Genomic DNA, 18,026 nt, shown 5'->3' with positions numbered 1-18,026 from the left:
GCAGGGACTGGCCTGAGGCAGATCGAGCAAGGTGTTTCCTGTGACCTGGACGACTGCTGCGTCAACACAAACACACTCGTCTGGAACAACACTCGCATGCGCTCATAGACGTGTGTGTGTTTTCTGCTTGCTGATTTGCCTCTCTCCTCCTTCAATTAGAATTCATTAATGTCTCCCTGTATAAATGTGTGAATGTGAGTGTAAGTGAAAACGGCTGTATTTAAGTCTGTGGTATTCATCCTTTATTCATGTTTTGTTCATGGTTTATTCATGTGCTGTTCAAGCATTTGCAGAATGAATGAATATTGGATTAAAAGCAGTTTTAAGTTATTCATGAGCTGAGATATTTTGGACTGTATGGAGGTTTCTGGAATCCCTCTACGCTGTGCACGCACAAAACAGTCCTATTAATTTTGTGTGCACTTGTCTTGTTGTGTATCATTCCATTACCACTGAATTAAAGTAGACTGTGTGTTTCTGTGTGTCCAACAGGCTGTGCACCGCCCTGCTATGGAGAAGATGAAGAGGATCAAGAAGCGTCTGTCGTTAACACTCCGCTCCAGTCAGACCATCGACGAGTCCCTGTCTGAACTGGCCGAGCAGATGACCATCGAGGACGGCGGCACCAAGGACAATGGTCAGTGTTTGTGTTTGTCAGGCTATCTGCTACCTCAGTTTTTATTTTTCATCATTTCATTAGATAAAAAAATCAATAATACATAAATCCTGGTAGAAATCAAATTAGAAAAATATATTTTTAAGGGATGCTGATGTAAAACCAGCAGCTCAGTTCCAGTTTTCATTTAATTTGACTTAAAGTTGCGTTTGTAATTAAAAAAAAAACTAAAAAACGTGGATTAAATAAAATCAACTGATCTGATCTGCTTCTTTTGGAAAGGAGTACAGGTAGTTAAAAAATCTTTTAAAAAACCCTTAGAATAGAGTATTAGATAATTTAAAAAAACTTCTGTCAAAATAACTTCTAAAAGAGGTACAATTAGTGGAAAAAAAAATGGATTTACAATTTAAGATTTAAAAAATACCTTGTAATAGAGCATTAATTAATTTTAAAAAAACAAAATGCTGTATTAAGAGCAAAACAGTTTCTAAATAAAGTGAAATTTGTCAGAAACACCTCATAATTACGCTACAGTTCATGCTGAAAAAATGATAGAAGTGTTTGTAGAGAATCAGTGCCACAGTCGAGCTGGGGAAGGAAATTCCACCAGTCTGATTTTTACAATATCTTCCTGTGCACGTCTGTGGACAGGCATGTAAAAATCACATGCACACAGAGCTTTCAGTATCTTGGCAGCTCTCAGGGGTATTTAAATTATGAAGTACTGACGCTGATGAAGTGAGAGAGTTCAGCATGTGTTTCAGTAACAGCTGTAATGGACTCGCAGTGAGTAGCTCTCTATCAGGTTATGTAACAGGAGTAAGAGTGAGGGAGCTACGTGATCACACAAACACACACACTCTCAGAGCAGCAAGTGAGAAGGTAGGGAACAAGACTTCACACACAGGCAAACACACTTTCCCTGATTTCTCTTTATTACATAATGTTCTGCCTGTTTTGGCATCACAGTACAGTGTGTCTCCAGTGACCTGCTGGTGTGATAGACACATGTAAGTGATTGGTTGCCACTTGTGATTGACAGCTGCCAGAATAAATGAACACACACATCCATCTTTTACTGAATGTTTCCTATTTCAGTCATTTGGCTTTCACTCTACTGTATCTGCAGAGACACAGCCAACAGTAACAGACGTCAATAGGTCAAAACCATCTTATCTAAGTAATCATGTACTTACATAATAATGGTACAAGCGCAAGAAAGCCAGATGAAGACTACTCATTCAGCCATTTAAAGGAATGGTTCCACATTTTTGGAAAAGTCACTTCTTTGCTGGCTTGTTACCACTGTTATATGTCACTGTTGGATATAAAGCCACAGCCAGTTAGCTTAGTTTAGCACAAAGGCTGCATATACTATAAAATGTTAGAGCTGTTGGTAGGTGGATTTTGTTACCCCAGGACAGAGGCTGATGTTGTGCTAAAGCTCAGCCAATTTGCCTGCTGTTGTAGCTTTAGCTTACAGAGTGGTATGAGAATGGTATTGTTTAATTCTTAGCAAGAAAGCTAATTAACTTTTTCCTATAATATTAAATCATCATTTTAAATATAATATTTTTTCATCCTTTTCTGGAAAATGGAAAAAAGACTGAAAAAGTGGCTACACATTTCAATCAGACACAACTGAGCACTGAGCAACTGAGTTTCATAAGAGTTGTTAAAATTAAGTAGGGTTTTCTATATTCTAACTAATATTGCAGTATTTCAGTAATGTAAGTAATTTTTGGTGTCAGTTGGTGAAAAGGTTTCCATACTCTCTGCTCATAAAAGACACAAACATTCCACTTAGCCCTGATATATTTTTACCAGCTTGATAGATATCATTCATGCATGCTCACCTTACAATGTCTGACAATCACCTGAAGGCAGCATAATGTAAATCATTGAGGTTAACATGTGGGAACACAGCACAGGCTGTCAGTTCAGAGTTTAAAAGGTCAGATGAGCTAAATACAGTCGGCAGAAAGATGAAGCCATGAAATCTGACAGACTTACGGCCTGTCTGTCTAATGCAGCTCAGAATGGGACGATTTATGGTGTTTTTGTACGGGCGATGCGGTGCTCTGACAGCCTCTGCCCACAGGGAGAACACTGGGTTCTAATATTTGCTTAGAGGGTTTCCTTGCCTCTTAGGATTGGAAATTTGATTGCTGTTTGAGGCATAGGAATGAGCCTCAATAACATAATTGCCATTTGACTATCAATTTTCCAGTAATACAAACAAGTTTTTTCCTTCATGTGCTGTATGCCTACATCTGTCAGGCAGCGTGTGTTTAATACAGATTCTCCTGGTTATGATTTGGACATTATAAACTGCTTGAACTCCAGTGTGGCGTTTGGAAACTCACTTATAAGCTTTCTTGCTGAGAGTTAGATGAGAATGTTAATACCTCTGTCACATTGGTATGGTAAATATGAAGCTACAGACTGCAGCTGGTTAGTTTAGATTACTAGCTAGCCTGGCTCTGTCCAGCGGTAACACAATCCACCTATCAGCAACTGTAAAGGTGTATCAAACTATATTCTTTTCTTTTTGTCTTGCCTAATTTGCATGAATTTGGCTGCTAGACAGTTTGTGTTTGTTCACCCCAAATAGCCAACTGTACAGTAGCTGTTAACTAGCAAGCAATGGATGCACCGACCGTGTGTCAGACTCCTGTTCTTATTTCCTTACAGCTTCTCTAGATTCATAAAGCCCAGGGATATGCACACATTTTCCATCCAATTGAAACATTATCAACTTGATGTGAATTTGTACCACTCCTGTAAACATCTGAACACAAAGTCAAGCCATAAATTATTAACATTCTAAATTTGGTCTTATATTATTGATCTTATTTAACTTTGGAAGAGAAAAAAATACATTTAAATTCCTCAGTTTCTTTCTTAAAAGGCATGAAAGTTAGAATGACATTTTATTCTGCTCATATTGAGTTAGTTATACACACCCAACTTACTGTGACAGTACACAACTTTGGAGAAAACTGATGTCCTGTTATATTTATTTATACATATTTCTCTGTAATTGAGCCTGATGGTTGGTATTTCTTGAAACTTCAGGACTTTGACTCAAATGTCAAATAAGTTTGTGTTGGTTTAAACAAAACTTGGCCACACAGCATGCTTTTCAAGTGAAGAACACACTGCAAGAAGTTGAAGAGGATAAGAGCTGATGTTGTGTTGCCTTATGTTTGTATCTCATGTGGGTTCTTTGAGACTGTTGAGCATCTGATTTTCCAAAAACCAGAAATTATGACAGCCACTGTTTTGTTTTGTTACAGAGCCCTTCATGAGGAATGGCCGCCCCCCTACCTCCCACAGCATGCACTCCTTCCTGCACCAGTACACCGGCTCCTTCAAGAAGCCCCCGCTCCGCCGGCCGCACAGCGTCATCGGCGGCACCCTGGGGTCCTTCATGGCAATGCCACGTAATGGCAGCCGTCTGGGTGAGATTCATACACGTGTTCACACACACAAAACTCATACACAAACGGAAGGAAGTGAGTAGTGGGAGAGCAGATGGCATCCGGGAACAAACAGGAAACGTGTCACAGTCCTGAGATTTCTGTCCTCCTCCTTATATTCGCAAACACACTCTTGGCTGGAGTGACTGGGTGTCTTTCCCATGAGGCGGCCTCAGCAGGGCTGTTTTCACTCGAGTGACAGCTGGATGGGGGTTTCAGTCAGACATGACACCGTTTCCTCGTTTCCTGTGTGAACTGATTCATCACAGCCGATCCGTAGCAACGAGTCTCATCATTAGGGCTGGAAGGGAGACGATACTAATGAGTCAAAGCAGCAGCAGATTTCAGGCTGGGGGTCAGGACAGCCCAGAGGGTGACGAGATGATTCATAGGAACAACATGTTGTGGGTATCAAGATCAACCAGCCTCCAGGCTTTTTGAATATTTAGTAAAGTGAAGCCTGATGAATTTCGTAAGATCTGAAGGGACGAGATCTGGAGTACAGTTATACTCAAAGTTTTTACAAAGGTGCAGAGTAGCAGTTTTATTACTCTAGACCTCACCTCACTGGATCCTGTCTTGTACTTTCTGTTTACACCTTCCTCATGCAAATAACAATATAGACATACCACACATGATCATGTTCACCACATGATAAACCCTTCTGATATGTGTTGCTGTTATTCTAACATCACCCCGTGGCCTCTTATTACATTTACTTCACTGCCAATGCTAAAGATCAAAAACACATTTTGAACTTTAACTAAACTAAATATTTTATATTATTTTATTTGATTATGTTATTTCAGCTAGTTAACTTAATATCAAACAGCCTGCACTGAACATAGCAGCCTCACAGAGTTCCCAGACCCAAGACTCTAAATCTTGTTCAGACAAAAATGCCACACAAATGGTTCCACCTTCTAAATTGTAAGTATTTTCTGGTTTGTGTTTTATGTGATAGTGAACTGAATATTTTAGATTTGGTCTTTTCACTGACAAAACAAGCTGTTTAAAGACCTTGGGATTTAGAAAATTAGAGCAGACATTTTTCGCTATTTCCTTACATTTAATTGATCAAACATGGTATAATATTATACTAAACATCAGCATGTCATCATAACAATGTTAGCATGTTGATGTTACAGCCTGTCAGAGCTGCATGGCTTTAGACTCTTACTCTTGTTATTAATTATTGTCAGGTTGTTCAGTTACTGTATTTTGACAGTTTAACTTCATTCACTGATAAATGTAGACATCCATTCAGTATCAGTTTCACTGCTCGTATGATCAGTTACACTTCACTGTACCAGACAGATGCTGCCTTAAATGTTAAACAAACATTGTTAAACATTGTTTTACTGATACTTTTCCACATGGCCTGTCAGCAATAACCAGCATCTGTGCAAGCAATCTGTTCCAGTCAGCGTTACTTTGCTTTTGCCATTCAGGGTTTCTTTTAACAATGATATTATGTTCATTATTCAGTAAATATATGGATCCTGATTCTCTAAGCTATTTTTTGTAGACTGATGATACTCTAGAGGACCTGTTGAGCCTCACACTGGACCCTGGCCTAGATAAAGGGACATGGATCTAAAAACAGGACATTTAAGTAGGACATTGATGTACTACATATTGCTGCTACATTTGATGGTGGAGAATGAAATCCTTGTAGGTTTTGGTAGAGAGGAAGAGGAGAGGCAGGAGACAATAAGTGAGGTGTAAAAGCAAATGATTAGAGATCAGCTTTTGGAGAGAAGAACACATTTGGCTGTTGGAATTTGAAGGAATGATGAATGGAAGTGAAAATATTGTGAGAGATTGGATTTTTGGGGAATTTCTGGAGAGGATGACGGGAGATATAAAATAGCAGGAGATAATGGAGAGAGATGTGAAAGTAAAAGGAGAGGAAAAGAAAAAGGAAAAGAAAGTAGGACAGATGAGATCATTTGGAGGCTTTGGAGAGGAGGTGCACAAGTTAGAAAAGCACAGGTAGTGGAAGAATGTGTTGAAGCAATAGGGAGGGAGTCAGATGGGCCACTGCCTATGAAAACCTCAAAAAAGACAAAACAAGATGACAAGAAATATGTAGAGTGAATTGAAGAGAAGTGGGAAGTGAAAAAAATTGGTGAGGTTTTGAAGTGAGGCAAGAAACATGTAAATGAGAGACAGAGAAGTGAGAGAAAAAGGGAAGAGAGATCATTTGGAAGTTTTTAAAGTGGAGATGAGACGGAAAGTGGGGCGAGAATGAGATGTTTGCAAGGTGTTTATAGAGAGAAAGTAACTGGGTTAGGAAGAAGAAAGTGTGGTTACAGGGAAGAATTTTCTGGAGGAAGTCATTGTGAGGTTTTAATCTCCTGAAGACTCCTTTCAAAATCAGGTTCTAAATTAGTGAGTTTGAATCGCCCATACAAACAAGAAAGTTGCTTTTTATTGAACATTTACACAGTGAATGCTGTTCAAGCTCACCTGTTCTACAAATGTGCATTTTTATGCACTTGTTGATGCAGCATGGGGCGGGGTAAACAAATGGAAAAGATTTCACTTTGGCTTAAACCATCATCTGCAAATACCCACAAACATAATGACATTCATATGAAAATCAGCTGTACTTTAGCAAGTTAGCATTTAGCCCAAAGCATTGCTGCACCTTAGTACAGCCTCAAAGAGTTGTTAGCGTGGCTTGTCTTGTTAATTGTTACCTGGCATACTTACATCTACAATATGTAAGATGTTTAAATCAAGTTACCACTAGCATGTGACTTCAAAGTACCTCTCCACATTAAGAAGTGTTTTGGAGCATATTTCATCCAAACAAAAATGTTACAAAAAAGTTACACACTGTAGCTATAAATCAGTTCAAATTAATGATAGGGGAATGTGACCCCCATTACTAATGCAGATAGATGCAATGAGATGTCACTGACAGATCCTCTGGTTCTCTTGTCACTGAGCCAGGTGCTCAGTGATGCAGCACTAGCGAGGTAAGTCCGAATAGAGGAATTAATGGTCTGATTTCACTAATAATAGTCGACAATCTTATCAATTATGCTGACATTGTTGACAGTAAAGTTGGGGTTAATGTGTCTTTTTAATCTAGGACTGTGTTAACCCACGATTCCACCTGTGTATCACCAAGGGTTTGTTTGGAGGAGATGGATAAAAGTAGAGACAAAAGGGAGAAAAGCAGATGAAGAGATGAGCACTATTTTGAGAAAACGCAGGTTGAGGAGGGATGTGGAGCTGAGAGAGGATGGGAAAGAAGAGCGGTCATCTGTCTCCCCTCTCCATATGGAAACCTTGAAACAATTTCCTGTTCCTCCCTCTGTTTTTCTTCTTTTTTTCATTAATTCTTTGTACCACCCTCACCCTCTCCTCTCTTGTGCCTTTCTCTTCCCTTTCAACAAAAACCTCTCACATATTTTCTCCTCTCCCTCCCTCTAAGTACTTTCCAAACACTGAGGTGTGGTATTTTATGTTCCCCTTAAAAACCTGCTGTTCACCGCCAAAACTAAAGTTCAGGTGGGGAAGCAGCAGAGAAACTTCACATCAACCATCTGCAGAAAAGCAGAGTGACATACAAAGTGCAGTAGAACGGAACAGCCCTAGAGGAAAATCCTGAAAACATTTTAGTTTCTAAAAGTGGATCAGCATTTCCTATAATCTGTGGAGACTTTGGTTTTTAACCAGATGACCACAGACAGGTTCACATTCTGCAGCAAAGTGTGCTTTGGGTTGTGGCTGCACCACAGACTAATGAAGTGGCACTTTATGAAGTGAAGTTTTTCAATAGGATGCATGAATAGAATAAAAGAGCTCTGTTTGGGTGCAAAAGTGCATAATTGTTTTCTAAAATCTAGACCAGCTGTTATAAATAACCATCTTTGGTGCGATATTTAGAGGATTATCATGTTTGAAATAATTGTTCACGATTAATCTCCATCAACAGAAAGCTTAGAGATTTCTCTCTCTGCTCATTTCTCCGCTCTGTGCCTCTGCGTTTGATGACAGACTGCATGGTTGGAGGCGCTGACACACTGATGACAGAGAGCTGCTCAGCCATGGCTACTCATTAACTGTGTTTGTGTGTGTGTGTGTGTTTGGAGGAGAAGGTGGGCATGTGGTTTGTACATCAGCACGTTTCTCCTGCTGTGCTATGGTAATGGTGGTAGTTTTACAGCCCTGGAGGAAGTGGTGCAGGTTGGTGTTTAATCTTTGGCCTTGGGGCTTACAAGGGTCTGAGAGGAGACGACAAAGCATCTTCACAGGTTGATGTGCAGTTTGAGGGCCAATAGAAGAGCTTATATTTCTATTCAATGAAATATTTCCAAAATATTCAATTTAAATGAATATTTTTTATATTAGCTCACCTGCTATACTGACAGTGAATACAGGAGCAAGACAGACTTCATACATGAATTTGATTCATGTGTTCTGAACGATGGGGCTCACCAGTTGTTTTCTTCCCTGTCAGAAGTATTTAAAACATCTTCTTGCTCTCAGAATACATTCTGCTAACATGAATCTTGACAGCCTTGCAGTGTTAGAGTTGTTTCTTTATTGCTTCCAAATGAATCAGCTTTTTTACAGCAGACATTTTGTCATAGCAGGATGAGCACAAGTGGAACTAATGCAGTTAATGTCATTAGTCACACCTGCGTTTGACAAATGTCAAATGTCTGCTGTGAGAAAGGCCTGTCCAACGCAGGTTTCACTCTGTATTTCTGCTCTGGACATGTGCGACCCACCTGCATTGGCTCTCTTCCCCCGGGGGAATATCTTTAAATCATCTCAGCTCAGACTTCCCAAGAATAACCAACACAAAAATTGTAATTTAAGTCATTTGTCAAACATAATGCCAGACATTCTCTGGTCTCAGCTCCTCAAATGTGAAGACTTGCAGCTTTTCTCTGTTTTGTATCACTGTAAACTCAGTGTCTTTTGGTGTGGACTGTTAGTTGGACAAAACAAGCAAATTTTGGACGTCACCTTAGGCTTTTTTGACTTTGACTTTTTTTTATTTAAACATGATTTTCTGATTTTTTTAAGGACCACACAATTAATGGATTTATCTGAAAAATAATCAACATATTAATCTATAATTAAAGTCAGTGTTACTGTAAATGTAATATTGGCAATGGTTCACTTGTTCCTCTTATTTAGCATGTTTAAACAGTATATGAACATTTGTTTAATAGTTTATAAGATGTTACCATGTATTTGTGAGTTGTTTTTTTATTTTTAGATTTTATTTTCTCTGAAAAGAATTATTAGAATTAGAATTAGATTATGTTTTTTTCTTTTTTGCTGGGCTCTGTACCAAGGAAGCACTTTCCTATACATCTGGAGAAAATGATTTATAGGCCAGGGCATCTCTGTAACAACACAATGCTTCATTTATAATGGTGTGTTGTGGCACATTTTACCTTAATCAATAAATTGCAGCTCCTGTGATTTGGATGTTACACTTATTGTATTTCGATTAATTGTTCAGCCCTCGTTTTAAACCATTCATGAAATGTTTATATAGTGCTTACAACAGTAATATCAGACAAACCTATCATTGTTCTCTTTGTCAGACATTGTACATGAGAACTTGAAGATGGGATCAGACGGGGAGAGCGACCAGGCATCAGGAACATCATCAGATGAGGTCCAGTCTCCTACTGGCGTCTGTCTGAGGAACCGAGTCCACCGGCGGATCTCCATGGAGGTGAGGCACACACCAACACACATACATGCACACCCTGCACAATAAATGGCTGACATGCAGAGTCTGTATTCTGCCTTCACCACTTCCTCCTCCTCCTCCTCTTTTCCTTCTTGGCCTCATGGGAGTTCTAAGTCGGGAGGTGGGGGTGAGGGGTGGGGGGGTGGAGAGGGGATTGTTCGTCTCTTAATGGGCTCTCAACGTCTGGGCGTCATGATACTGATAGCAGCCCTGCACCCTGAGGACCACAGCAGAGCCTGGTAAAGAGATGCAGTGAGATCGTCTGTGCTATAACATACACATACAGTATGTTGACTGTCTCAGCACAGCAGGAGAGCATGCTGGGATTGGAGTCTCCTTTGTTCCTCTTTTAAGGACGTACATGATTAAGTTATACCTTTCAAATTCATGTTGCAGTTTAAACACCTGCACAACACCGGTACATCCGTCCCACCTTAATAAAATTTCAAGTTAAACTGGAAATGATCTTCTATTTTCCAGAGCCTTCTCTGCCCTCTTTAAATGTAAAACTCCATCCCCTTCAGTTAGTCATTTCCATGTTTTGTTCATATTTTCTGGCTGCACGCACAAAAATCTGCTCAGAACAAGCTTTTTAAAAGCTTATTGGGTCAAAGATGATAAATTGGTTTTGGTGGCCCACAGGGTAAACTCGATTCAGTCACTTGCACAAGCTCAGCAAGTAAAAAATGAATAGGATGAAATGAAAAAAGACTGCATGATTATCATGGGATTTTTTATTTATTTATTTTTTTTTTGCCTGCTAGTTTCTACTTTCATGCTTTCATGCGTTCTGTACAAATTTTTCAAGATATTTTTGCTCCAAGCCAACATGAATTTCTCAGACTTCTGTTTTATTGTTTCATACTGGTAAGTATATTAGCTGGGAAAGGTTTTTCTGCAAATAACATTTTGCTAAATGTTATTTTATGTGGGTTTCCCTGATAAATCATCTTCATCTTCATTAATGTGGAACCTGGGAGAGTTTTACTCTGAAAGGGTCAAGCGTCTCAACCTGGACGGCTCCTGCCCCCTACTGGCAGAGGAATGAACATGATAAAACACACCTCAACAACATCTTAAAGTGATGTTGTGTCTCTCTCACACACACACACACACACACACACACACACATACTGACCTATTTTTCACTCGTTTATCTCATTTGGAGTTGCATGAAACAAAGTATTCAAGGATGTGGTGATCAGTTGACCTGGTACAAACACACACAGAGATATAAACAGCGTTACAGTTCACTGCTCTTCTTGTGGTTCCTTTTGATGCTGCTAGTGGTTTTAATGAAGCTGTATTGTGTCAGTAAAGATGTTAAAGGCACAGTGCATTCTTACTTACCGAATCCTATTAAAAGACAAACAGCCTTTCACTTCAGTCGGGCACTGACTCTTGTCCTCTCCATATCTGGAATTAAGAAATTTTTTCACTTTAAGGAGCCAAACAATAAACAAAAATCAAAGAATATTAATCACAAACACTGTTACACTCACTCAAACTTAAATTATTAACGATTAAATGCTTTACAAACTGATGGAACTATATAAAGGAAAATCAGTTAAAAAATAGATGAAATGCTGAGAGGACAAAAGACTGACATTAAATGAGAGAAAAAGCAGCACCATTATATAAAACATCTTACCAGCGTTATGTTCTGCCTAATCAGAGTTTTTATTTGAACTCCCAGCTGTTGTAATACCGCCGTCTTCTCTGAGCAGCATTGTCAGAGAGGACAAAGAGCCACAGTAATGAAATGAGAGAGGATGAGTTGATGGTATTTATTAAGAAGCCAAACTTAAAAGCATGTACGATAACCGAATAGATGTGATCTCTCGTTGTTGTATTTTTACTCCAATTGCCTTTTTTTCCTCAGCATTATGTAAGTTCATCACAGTCAGATGTGGTCTTATTTTGATCCTAGAATAGATATGACCGGCCATCCACAACAAAAAGATCTGAGCCCAGTAATATTGACAGTGACAGCCTGCTGCATGAGTACAGGCTGTCATTAATAAACATACATGTGATTTGTTTTTACTCTCACCTGGTTGTCTCGCTGTTTGTTTTGCGGGTGTGTGTTTTTACAGTCACAATCCGATTTCTGCTCATAAAGGTTTTACTGTTCAGTTGCAGTCACGCTTCAACACTCTCTTATTTTTACTCTTCGTAAGATGGTGATCGACCTGTCTTCTCTCTGTGGGAGTAGCAAGAGATCAGAGCGAGTTATTTTAGACACTGTCTGTCTGTCTGTCTGTCTGTCTGTGTGTGTGCGTGTGTGTGTGTGTGTGTGTGTGGGTGTGTGGGTGTCTAGGTGTGTGGACTCAGTAACCTACATTGCCTTGTGCTGCTTGCTGCTGGAACAGGTCCCACACCACATATAGACATGAAGCGTGTAGCAGCATATTTTCTCACGGTGTGCTGTGATGCAGATTGCAGAAAAGCAACAGTGTGGCTCACAACTACAAGCTCATGTTGTTAACTAACACTGTATATCAGAATTTAAAAGTGTGAATGGCAATTTGATCTGGCTATACTGACTTTTAACTTGGTTTACGTAGGAACAAAACACATCACCCAAACAAACTCCAGATTCACCACAGGAATGTCAAATTGAAAGCCAGGTTCACCCCTAAACTATTTTTTATGTATGTGTGTTTTAGGACCTCAACAAGCGTCTGTCGCTGCCAGCTGACATCCGAATTCCCGACGGTTACCTGGAAAAGCTGCAGCTCAGCAGCCCACCCTTCGACCAGCCGCTCAGCCGACGCTCCCGTCGAGCTTCCCTGGTCAGTGTGTGTGTGTGTTTGTGTGGGTGTTTGTCTGTCTCTGCGCGTGCCACCTTTATTGCTTTGCAGTGCTCGCAGCCCTGCTACCAGACTCTGTCTTGTGCTGGTTTCCATGGCAACTGGCCCAGTGTGAGTCTAGAGAGGTTTACTCTGGAGTCACAAGCCCTCACCTCCTGCCTTTAGCCCATCAAATTAGATCATAGTACTCAGCTGTGGTGTGATTATGCAGCTTTGTGGCAGACTGCCAGTGACAGGGAGCTTTATGTACAGTATATTAGAAGCCAACAGTGACACCAAAGCTTAAAAAAGAAATTCATGCAAAATGGACACAGTTTCTGGTTGTTTCACTATACAGAGCCTGGGGTTCATGTTCATTAAAAACATGTTGATAAGATCATTCTGAGCCTCAATGTGTCACAAAAATATTGATAGTGCAACATGAAAAAAGTTGGCATTGACAATTGTAGCCTTGTTTTTTATATTTATTAACATTTTGGCAAATTAGCATCATAAAGAGTTTGCACGAATTAGCTATTAACTGTTCCTGTTTGCAGTGTAGCCATAGATGCACAGACAGCTATCACTGGATCACTTTGATACTGATACTGATACTGACTCCTTATGACTCCAGGCAAGCTCTGGAGTGTTTTCCCCCCAGAATTTCTAAGTAAATTTCTGGAAGTGTAAGTCACACTAAATCCAAAAATATGTGTATTATGTCTGTGTCTTCAGATTTGTGCAAGTTTTTAGAAGGATTAATACCTTTTGTGCCAAGTGCCATAATTGCCTCTCAGACTGAAAAGCTCTGATTTAATACATTAACTGTACACATCAGCTTTGGTGTCAGTGCCTCTGAAACAAAAGTTGAATTTTCAACATTTGTACAGGGGAGAAATCCATTATATAGGAGGCACACAGTTATCTAAAGGAATGGAGGAACTCAATGAATTTAAAAAAATAATACCACCTGCTTATCTGTATTGTTCCAAGAGCAGCAAACCACAGATTCATGAAACCAAATTGAGGTAAAGCCTTATAGCCCTGTCATATTAGTCAGTAGTAATGTAATTTAGGCTTAATCCTGACTTTTTCTGCCTTTTCCTTAGTCGGAGATTGGTTTTGGGAAGTTGGAGACGTACATTAAGCTGGACAAGCTGGGAGAGGTGAGAAGGGTCGGAAATTCCATCTGACGCACAAGTAACAAAAAATATGCTTCATACATCTCTTCAGGTCAGTAATATTGAGCCAACATGATGTATTTCCCTCAGGGAACCTACGCCACAGTATTCAAAGGACGCAGTAAGCTCACGGACAACCTGGTGGCATTGAAGGAAATCAGGTTGGAGCACGAAGAGGGAGCACCATGCACAGCCATCAGAGAAGGTAGTCAGCTAAAACACCTTTTATCCACAAAAGGATCAGTTCAACCGAATCACAAAAAAGTTTTTGGATAATATTTGTCTTTTAAATTTCCTTCTTTAAAATTGGAATTAAGTCATGGGGTATTTATCATCAAAAAGTGTGTTTTTCTTTGTGTAAACATCTGTCTCTGTCTCTGTAGTGTCGTTACTGAAGGACCTCAAACATGCTAACATCGTGACGCTACACGACATTGTTCACACTGACAAGAGCCTCACGCTCGTCTTTGAGTACCTGGTGAGGTTCATTGTTTCCCTATGTTCTCAGTGCATAATGGTCTTTGCTAAGAGCTCACAGACAAAGTGTATCTGGATTTAACATAAAGAGCTGGATATGATAGTACATTAGTAATTAGCTGATTCTTCTGCAGCTGTTTTTATGCATTCATCATGGTTTAAGATGTCTAGGTGTCTGTTGTTGTCTTGTATTTTTATGTCTGATAGTGTTGTCTCTTACTGTAGGATAAGGATCTGAAGCAGTACATGGATGACTGTGGAAACATAATGAGCATGCACAATGTGAAGGTGAGGACAATGCTTGAACTATTAGTGATTTTTCCTTTCTGTGGAAAATAATGTTCATGTTTGTATTTCTGGATAGATAAGTGTGTGTGGGATTCAGGTTTTGTATGTGATAAGGCATATTAATAACATCAAATGTTTTCTTCATGTCTTTCCAGATCTTCCTGTTCCAGATATTGCGAGGCCTGTCATATTGTCATAAGAGGAAAGTTCTGCACAGAGACCTGAAGCCTCAGAACCTCCTTATCAATGAGAGAGGAGAACTCAAACTGGCTGATTTTGGTAAGAGGACCCAGAGCAGCAGTTGGAGGAGCAGGAGCATTCCTGTCATCCTCGGAGTGAATGATTTTGAAGGAAAACTTGAAAACCATGAAATGAAATGGATTAGATTATTTCCTATTTCTCCTCAATATCTGTTTGATTTCCTCTTTATACTTTCTTGTGTACGAATCCTAACGTGTGTTTTTGTCTGTGGTGGGTCGGCAGGTCTGGCGAGGGCCAAGTCTGTCCCAACTAAAACCTACTCCAACGAGGTGGTGACTCTTTGGTACCGGCCTCCTGATGTTCTGCTGGGATCCTCTGAGTATTCAACACAGATCGACATGTGGTACGAGCCTCACAACCCTGCTACTAACAGTTTTTAAAGATGCATCTATTGATATTTTTACATTAACAATTCATCAAATGAGTGATATTAAAGGTGTGACATGTATTTACCTACACACATAGATATATCTCCTGACTGCACTTCTCCTTAGCTCTACAGAGTAGTTTAGCATCTTTAAGCTCAGTGTTTTGGTTTTACATCCCAAGAAATAGTTGCTTTTCTGTTTTATGGAGTATTACTGTATATTGGATTGAACTTCTGAGGGAATCCATGTTTGTTTTGGATATTTTATAGACAAAGAAATGAATCTAATAGTCAAAAAATTAAGTAACTGTTCTGATGTGTGCGTCTACAGGGGCGTTGGTTGTATTTTCTATGAGATGGCTGCAGGTCGGCCGCTGTTCCCTGGCTCCACCGTGGAGGACGAGCTCCACCTCATCTTCAGGTTACTGGGTGAGTGACTCCTGCCAGACCACATCACCATGGCAACCCAAACGTTTCACCACACATTACTGTCTGGTTAGCCAAATGTGGAAACATACTGTATGTCTGGTTTGCTGTGATTGTGTGACTATAGGCACACCCACAGAGGAGAACTGGCCGGGCATCTCCTCCATCGAAGAGTTCAAATCCTACAACTTCCCCAAATATAAACCGCAGCCGTTAATCAACCACGCTCCCAGGTACTGTGGTGTGTGTGTGTGTGTGTGTGTGTGTGTGTGTGTGTGTGTGTGTGTGTGTGTGTGTGTGTGTGTGTATGCATGTGTTTGTGTGTGAGTGGGTAAGGGCATGTACGTTCTCATGTGTACGTTTGTGTTTTTTTTTTTGCACCTATGGCCCTATATTTTTTTTTCACATGTGTACAGTTATGGGGTGTGTGTGCACCACTGGCAGGAAATCCTGTGGAACGTTTCAGAGACGGCTGTCCACTTCCTTCCTCCCATGAGCCCTCACATTCCCATCAGCCTCTGCTGCAGGCAGACCATAAACTGTTGCTCTTCTTTTTGTCTCCTCTAGGCTGGACAGCGAAGGCATCGAGCTGCTGCTGGCTTTCCTAAGAGTGAGTGTTTACTTCCTATATATTACCCAGAATGCACTTCACTTCAAACAGATTTATCTAGCTAATTTCACACCTGACCTTCTTTTTTTGTTTTAATTTTCCTACTTTAAAGCATTGTCAAGTTTAACATGATAAATGGCTAATTATGGAAACAGCACCTGTGTTCTTCATAAGTAGAATTACTGTTTAACATTTATTTTTTATTATAAATATTGTTGTACATTTATTAATGTTAGTAGTATTTTGTGGTTTCATTTGCTAATTCCAAACATAATTATCACCATAAGCATATAATAACAATTATCAACTCAGTAACTACAAAAATTATTGTTGGTATTAATGTTAACATGATGAACCTTTTTGATAAATAAAATACAGCAGCCTTTATTGTTACCAATAATGTTAATATTGTTTCTCAGGTCATTAAACATGCTTCAATAATGCCTCTTATCCTTGATTAATTCTTAAAGACCTCACAAAAAAGGGAAACTGTTATCATGTTATGACTGTTATGACTGAGACGTTAAGATCATGAGATGACACCTGATACAAAAACATGGTGAGATGCATTTGGATCTCACCATGTTGGATCATCTTATTGGTCCCCAGAGGTTGTGCAACAAGTGACCATATTTCTTTTTCCGTGTTTCATGATAAAATTTGTATTATTATGGAGAAATGATTGCCCTCAGTACCAGTTGTAGACAGCAGGAGGCACATTACACATATCAATGTTATCTGAGCAAATCCATGATTGCAGACACAACAACCACCCACCATATCTGCTAACATCACTGGATGGTTGAAATTTCCTGTTTCTGTCTACACAGTATGAATCCAAGAAGAGGATTTCAGCTGATGAGGCGATGAAGCATTCCTACTTCAGGCAGCTCGGAATGAGAGTCCACTCAATGCCTGAGAGTGAGCACATGCACAACATAATAAAGCTGCCGTCTATCTTTCTAGGACTTTCTTTCTGTGTTTTTTTTTTTCTACTTTCCTACTATTTGCTGTAGACCTAAGGTTTCCTCCATGTTACAGGTATATCAATATTCACATTAAAAGAAGTGCAGCTGCAGAAAGACCCTGGCTACAGGAACTCCTCGTACCCAGAGTCAGGTGGGTGGGGAACTCCTCCAGATGCTTCAGAACTTCACCTTGTAAATCATTAGATTAAGAAATAAACTTTTCTTACAGTAGGATTGTGTGACATTCATCAGAAATAAGGCAAACTGAGGCTAACAGAGGCTGACAGGCTATTATTATATGTGATAATGGTAGTTAAAAGGGTACACCAGCAATTTGGTCTCACATGATGTTTGGAGACTCACAGACTTAGAATTGAATGATCAAATCTTAAGCAGCAGGTGCTGTGATATTCTTTTAGTTTCTGGTCTGGTTCCAGCTCTTTAAAAAAAACCTAAATCCTACATTTCCCATAATGCAACTTCATAGGGTCTTTAATTAGACCCTTCCTTGTAAATGGACTGTACTTATATAACGCTTTTCTAGTCATATCGACCCCTCAAAGCGCTTCACACTACATGTCACATTCACCCATTCACACATCGATGCACACATGCAGCGGGGGCGATTTGGGGTTCAGTATCTTGCTCAAGGATACTTCGGCATGCGGACTGGAGGAGCCAGGGATCGAACACCAACCTTCTGGTTGGTTGTCTGGGCAGCCGCTCTACCTCCTGAGCCACAGTCGCCCCAATGCAGACTTTCTGTAAAAACACTTTAAGTTGAAACGCCAATAACCCTGACGATGTCATCACGGTAATGA

General features: G+C 39.8%; 1 protein-coding gene across 1 annotated transcript in view; it reads left to right on the top strand.

Moving 5' to 3' along the window:
* The window catches only part of cdk17 (cyclin-dependent kinase 17), a 41,029-nt gene that overhangs the window by 19,597 nt on the left and 3,406 nt on the right, over window positions 1-18,026 (top strand). Inside the window, exons 2-16 of the mRNA XM_018662728.2 lie at window positions 493-637; window positions 3,919-4,083; window positions 9,684-9,817; window positions 12,505-12,630; window positions 13,737-13,793; window positions 13,899-14,013; window positions 14,192-14,286; window positions 14,511-14,573; window positions 14,729-14,852; window positions 15,057-15,177; window positions 15,533-15,630; window positions 15,755-15,860; window positions 16,195-16,237; window positions 17,068-17,158; window positions 17,279-17,356. Coding sequence (XP_018518244.1) covers window positions 511-637; window positions 3,919-4,083; window positions 9,684-9,817; window positions 12,505-12,630; window positions 13,737-13,793; window positions 13,899-14,013; window positions 14,192-14,286; window positions 14,511-14,573; window positions 14,729-14,852; window positions 15,057-15,177; window positions 15,533-15,630; window positions 15,755-15,860; window positions 16,195-16,237; window positions 17,068-17,158; window positions 17,279-17,356 — 1,543 coding nt within the window. The 5' untranslated portion in view covers window positions 493-510. The remainder of the gene's footprint in view (window positions 1-492; window positions 638-3,918; window positions 4,084-9,683; window positions 9,818-12,504; window positions 12,631-13,736; window positions 13,794-13,898; window positions 14,014-14,191; window positions 14,287-14,510; window positions 14,574-14,728; window positions 14,853-15,056; window positions 15,178-15,532; window positions 15,631-15,754; window positions 15,861-16,194; window positions 16,238-17,067; window positions 17,159-17,278; window positions 17,357-18,026) is intronic.

This window comes from Lates calcarifer, linkage group LG18, assembly GCF_001640805.2.
Source record: "Lates calcarifer isolate ASB-BC8 linkage group LG18, TLL_Latcal_v3, whole genome shotgun sequence".
NCBI lineage: Eukaryota > Metazoa > Chordata > Actinopteri > Centropomidae > Lates > Lates calcarifer.
The sequence above is the reverse complement of the archived record's forward strand: the minus strand, read 5'-3'. Positions and strand labels throughout refer to the sequence as shown.